The sequence below is a fragment of the Pyrus communis genome, chromosome 10 (genome assembly GCF_963583255.1).
Source record: "Pyrus communis chromosome 10, drPyrComm1.1, whole genome shotgun sequence".
NCBI classification, from domain to species: Eukaryota; Viridiplantae; Streptophyta; class Magnoliopsida; order Rosales; family Rosaceae; genus Pyrus; species Pyrus communis.
This window is the reverse complement of record NC_084812.1, coordinates 2,342,653-2,348,652: the sequence shown is the minus strand read 5'-3', so window position 1 is coordinate 2,348,652 and position 6,000 is coordinate 2,342,653. Positions and strand designations below refer to the sequence as shown.

General features: G+C 41.6%; 1 protein-coding gene across 1 annotated transcript; it reads left to right on the top strand.

Moving 5' to 3' along the window:
• Positions 1–491: 491 nt before the first annotated feature.
• LOC137747372 (probable inactive receptor kinase At2g26730) lies at positions 492–4,383 on the top strand. The gene is made up of 2 exons (XM_068487471.1): positions 492–2,066; positions 3,287–4,383. Exons 1-2 carry the CDS (start codon positions 767–769, stop codon positions 3,952–3,954), a joined length of 1,968 nt encoding a protein of 655 aa, XP_068343572.1. The 5' UTR covers positions 492–766; the 3' UTR covers positions 3,955–4,383.
• The last annotated feature ends 1,617 nt before the right edge of the window (positions 4,384–6,000 follow it).

Genomic DNA, 6,000 nt, shown 5'->3' with positions numbered 1-6,000 from the left:
TATTACCCTTCCAGAGATGACAAAAATAGGTAACAATTCTAAACTAGCAATGGTTTTGTCCGACTATTTTAAAAACTCTCATTCTCTTGCAATTTGATGCGTGAAACTTCAAAATTTTAGAAGAGTTTCACTACTAATAGGTCGATGTTCATCCCTTTTGGGATCTTATTGAACAGAATTTGAATCATATCAAATGAGTCGAAGAAACGAGTTTTTAACAAAATTATAATAGTTTTGGTTAATTTAGAAGTGCGATTACTTTTAATTTTTTTAATAAATACGAATTTTTAGCTGTCTTCCATCGTATTTTGTTCTTCGGGCAGGCCAAGCTGAATACTGTCGCCAAAGTTGCCACTCGTGAGTGCCGCCAAAACCACGCGCCTACAGCAAACCGTAGCAAAAAACTCCAAAACCCTTAACGAAACGTTTTTATTAATAAATAATCCAATAAATTCAGCCCCATAAATTACTAATAAAAACGTTTTCCAGTCCCTGACAGCGCACCACTCCACACCACACCATATGAGCATCTGTTTTCTTCCAGCTTTACTTTCACTTTTCTTCCTCGTGATACCTCAAATCCCCCCTCTCTCTCCTCCCTCACACCACTCGCTGCTCTCTCTCTCTCATGGGTATTCACCGGAAACCCATTCACCGCCGTCTACAGAACCGCCGGCAAACCACCTATTGCTTCGGTCCAAACCACTGTTGAGACAACGCCCACTTTTCTTCTTCCTTTTATGTGTATTTTATTTTTAGAAATATAATGGCAGTGAGTTTTAGTGCTGCTACTGTGGTGGGTTTTCTTCTGATTACGCTTCTGTCACTGAGTGGCGAGCGAGTCAACTCGGAGCCGATTCAGGACAAGCAAGCCCTCCTTGCGTTTCTGTCCCGGACTCCACATGCGAACCGGGTCCAATGGAACGCGTCGGTTTCGGCCTGCACCTGGGTCGGAATTAAATGCGACGACAACCAGTCCTACGTCTACTCCCTCCGCCTCCCGGGTGTCGGTCTCGTCGGGTCGGTCCCGCCCAACACGCTCGGCCAGCTGACTCAGCTCCGGGTTCTCAGTCTCCGTTCTAACCGACTATTCGGCCCCATCCCCGCCGATTTCTCCAACCTGACTCTGCTCCGCAGCCTCTACCTCCAGGGGAATCAATTATCGGGTGAGTTTCCGACCGGGCTGACCCAGTTGGAGCGGTTGAACAGGCTCGATCTCAGCTCCAACAAGTTCACCGGTCCGATTCCATTTGCCGTCAGCAACCTGAACCACCTGACCGGACTCTTTCTTCAAAACAACGGTTTCTCAGGCAAGCTGCCCAGCATCCCAGCTCCCAATCTGACCAACTTTAACGTTTCAAACAACAAACTCAACGGCTCAATCCCGGAATCCCTATCACACTTTCCCGCCTCTGCATTCTCTGGAAACTTAGATCTTTGCGGTGGCCCGCTTAAGCCGTGCAACCCGTTTTTCCCTGCTCCCGCTCCGTCGCCCGAGTCCCCGCCCATAATCCCAGTCCACAAAAAGTCCAAGAAGCTCTCTACCGCCGCCATTGTCGCCATCGCCGTGGGGTCCGCTCTAGCCCTGTTCCTACTTCTCCTCATACTCTTCCTCTGCCTCCGGAAACGGCGCCGTCAGCAGCCGACGAAGGCCCCAAAGCCACCTGTGGCCGCACGGTCGGTAGAGACGGAGGCTGGAACATCATCCTCGAAAGACGACATCACGGGCGGGTCCACCGAGGCGGAGAGAAACAAACTTGTGTTCTTCAACGGCGGAGTTTACAGCTTCGATTTGGAGGACTTGTTGAGAGCGTCGGCTGAGGTTTTGGGTAAGGGAAGCGTGGGGACGTCGTACAAGGCGGTACTGGAGGAAGGGACGACGGTGGTGGTGAAGCGGCTTAAGGACGTGGTGGTTACGAAGAGAGAGTTCGAGATGACAATGGAGCTTCTTGGGAAGATGAAGCACGACAATGTGGTGCCGCTGCGAGCGTTTTACTTTTCCAAGGACGAGAAATTGCTCGTCTCCGATTACATGTCCGCCGGCAGCTTGTCTGCCCTTCTCCACGGTACGATTTCGATTCCTAATTTCCTCTTAATTTTTCCATTTTTTAATTATTCAATTTAATGCTGATTATTTTTTATATAATTAAAACTTAATCGTTTTAATCCGAGGGAATAAATGTAGTTCTCGTACGTATAATTCCATAGAAAATTAGCTTCGTGGTTTTTTTTTTTTATATTTTATATTTTATAATTCTTCAGTTTCTGGATTTTCTGATCGGCGGTGGGTGCGCTGAAATCACTGGGATATTGATGTTTCTGTGCAAACATTCTTAGGCCGGTTTGGTATTGGTTTTTTATTTCACCAAAATCGGCTTTCTAAGTTTGCAATTAAAAAGGTTTTGCAAAAATTAAATATCTGCTTATTATAAAAATTATAATCTCCAGACATTAACTTTCAGATTTAGCAGTAGTTTACCTTTAAAAATTATTTTAATAATAACCGGATGGAAAATGGAGTTAAATTTTAACAATAATTTTAATTTCTATAATACGTTTTAAAAAATCATTACTTAATGCACGGCAGAAATAAGTTTTCGAAGAAACCCCAGCAATCTAAAGCTATACGCATAAATGTTTTTATTTTTCGTTTTTAGAGCAAAATAAATAAAAATTTGGATATAAAAAGAGAAACATGAAGTTGTCGTCATGATTCACCATGGACCATGGTGGTCTGGTCACCGACATTATTTCACCTTTCTCTTTTATTTTCTGTACAAAGGCTTTTTACTTCTTTTTAGGAAAAGGTAAAAGATACCTAACAAAATTAAAAAATAAAATTAAAAATAAACAAGCAGTTCATTAAAGTTACCGACAATTCGATGCAAATATGCATTAGATCAGTTAGTCATGCGAGTTTGCGCTTTTGCTCGCTACATATGATTCGTCTCTCTTAAATTAAGAGAAAAAATTACCTACGCTTGGCACGTCAATGTAGTGGCCTAAAACAATCTTTCGTGCATATGATAATATTTAGAGATTGTTAGCATTTCAAAAATCTCATTCTACGTTTTTTTTAAATGTATTTTTTTTCCTAATTATACAAAATTTGGAGTGTCAAATTAAATTTCTAGAATGCTAATAATAATTTTCTAATATTTTTGTGGTTGATTGAGTTAAAATACCGTTACTCTAGCGTTAAATAATTTTAGAATGTAGGTTTCTCTAAAAAGAAAACAGATAATAATTCGGAGGCCTAAACAAAAAGATTTTGATTTGGTTGCAGGGAGTAGAGGCTCAGGCCGGACGCCACTAGACTGGGACAACCGCATGAAAATAGCGCTGAGCGCGGCAAGAGGAATAGCGCACCTCCACGTGTCAGGCAAGGTGGTCCACGGCAACATTAAATCCTCCAACATCCTCCTCCGACCCGACAACGACGCTTCCGTTTCCGACTTCGGCCTCAACCCGCTCTTTGGGACTTCCACGCCGCCGAACCGGGTGGCGGGATACCGCGCGCCGGAGGTGGTGGAGACCCGAAAGGTCACGTTCAAATCCGACGTGTACAGTTTTGGCGTGTTGCTGCTGGAGCTGTTAACAGGGAAAGCGCCCAATCAGGCGTCGCTGGGGGAGGAGGGGATCGATTTGCCACGGTGGGTGCAGTCGGTGGTCCGGGAGGAGTGGACGGCGGAGGTGTTCGACGTGGAGCTGATGAGGTACCATAACATTGAGGAGGAGATGGTGCAGCTTTTACAGATCGCCATGGCGTGCGTGTCCACGGTACCCGATCAAAGACCCGCAATGCAGGAGGTGGTCCGGATGATCGAAGATATGAACCGGGCCGAGACCGATGACGGGTTACGACAGTCGTCCGATGATCCTTCGAAAGGATCGGACGGTCATACTCCTCCCGCTGGGTCGAGGACCCCACCCAGCGTCACACCCACGCCTTAGGGAATAATCTCGATTTAAAAAAAGAGAAAAAAAGGAAGAAAAAATTGTAAAGGATCGGAAACGGAAGGACATAAGGCAATGTTGTGTATTTGTGGTGGGCCCAATATCTGTTTTTTTATTTGTTTTTTTTTTTTGGAATTTTTATTTGTTTAATTGTGGCAATTATTTTTACAGGTGCGACGTGGGAGGGAGGGTTTAAATTGTTTATGAAGTTTTCGGGGGTGGGGCCCGTGGGGGAGTTCCATGAGCTGATTGGAATTGACCATTTGATGGACTTTTGGTTTTTATTTTTATTATTTTTAATTTTATGATTCAGAATTTCTGTCTCGTTACACATGGCTCTTTGTTGTTTTTACGTGTACTTTTTTATTGGTCCTTTTTGGTTTTATTGGAATCCAGCTCCTGCAGCCAACTTTTTTGAAAAATTCCCCTAAAAAATTCTTATTAAATTGTGGCCCATTACTCAAAACAAAAACGCCCTTATCTGGGTAACAAGGTTCTCCATTTTAAGAGAGGTGAGAGATAAATATCTATCTTAAATAGTCTTAAACACTTGGTTTAAGATATTTTCACAATTCAAATTTGTAATCATTAAGTCACAAAGAAGTAATTTTTCTGTTGTGTCAACGTTTGCATTGGAAAGAAAATAAAAGGACAATATTTGGTTACAAATTATGAAGCTATTCTTCTTGTCTTGGTGACGTAAGACGCTTATGTCATAATTGGAATTGTTAATCATCTTTGTAGTGAGCCACAATCAATTCTTATTCATTTTCAAATTTGTTTTGTTATCCGTGTGTAAATTAAATCGTTGGTAACAAATAATATCTTCACAATTGATCATTAAATTGAATAAATTTTTTAGATATGACATTTGTACAGTAATAATGTGTCCTTGTAGAAAGATTAACTTTTTATATGTAAAGAGTCAAGTAGTGTGCAAAAAAAACAGGATAGTGCTATTTACACACTTTTTTTTTACTCCTCATATCCTTTGTTAATTTTTTGTTATTCATCTTCTTCAATTTATTCTATCTGACGGTCATAAATTAAAAGTGATGTGTAAAAAGTGAAAATAGATGTGTAGATAGCACTACAAAAAAAACCTTATAGGCCATGATGACTTATTTCAATTCAATAATATAACAACAGCGCATCCATCTTACAAAAGTGCTGATTAAGGAAGAGGCTCCATGATTGTATGACTAATTGCAAATTGGCTTTTTATTCAAAATAATCATTAAAATTGGTTTAACTCTTTACTTTAGTCTCTGAGATATAAAATCGATAGAAGTCGTCTTGAAATTAGTCACTGTCAATCCTTTTGGCTATTATGTGAGAAATCTCAGTTAAATTAAGGATATTTGTATCAAATCAACCCCACCTCTTGAACTAGTAGTTTCTTCAACTTAACGGAGATTTTCACATAATGACCAAAAGGATCGACAGTGAACAATCTTAGAAATCACTTCTATCGATTTCAAATCAGAGATGCCAAAATGAAAAATTATATCAATCTCAGATACCATTTGAACTAAAAAAAACCTTGAAAATGTTGTTATAATGGAATGCCGTAGCTCTATGAATACTCTCACAGCGGCATCGCATTCTCTTCATAATTGTATGCCACACCACTTACGGTGTGCCAAGTAGTTATTAATGAAGCAGCTCAATGATTGAAAATCAGTACCGTCGAGTCCGGAATCGGCGGCGTAGGAGGTCGCTGTGATGGTATGTGGGGGGATAGTTTGCCACGTGGCTCAGCATTTGTCCCTTTATCTGTGGGTCCTGTGAAGGAATAGTGACAGCCTGGCCAGCTTTCTCTTTTTACTTCTTTTTATTGCCGGACCGACTGAGTAGAAGAAAAGAGCGAGTTTTGACCTCTAGGAAAAATCTCAGCCGTTGATTCGCATGATAAACAGAGGCCCCACCTCTCCCATGCGTCAATCTCCATCCGTCCATCAGGGTCCAGGGTCCTTGGGACCCAACTTTATTCATTAATCCTCCTTTCGTCTTTTTATATCTTCCTCCAGAAGCCCCAAGCCT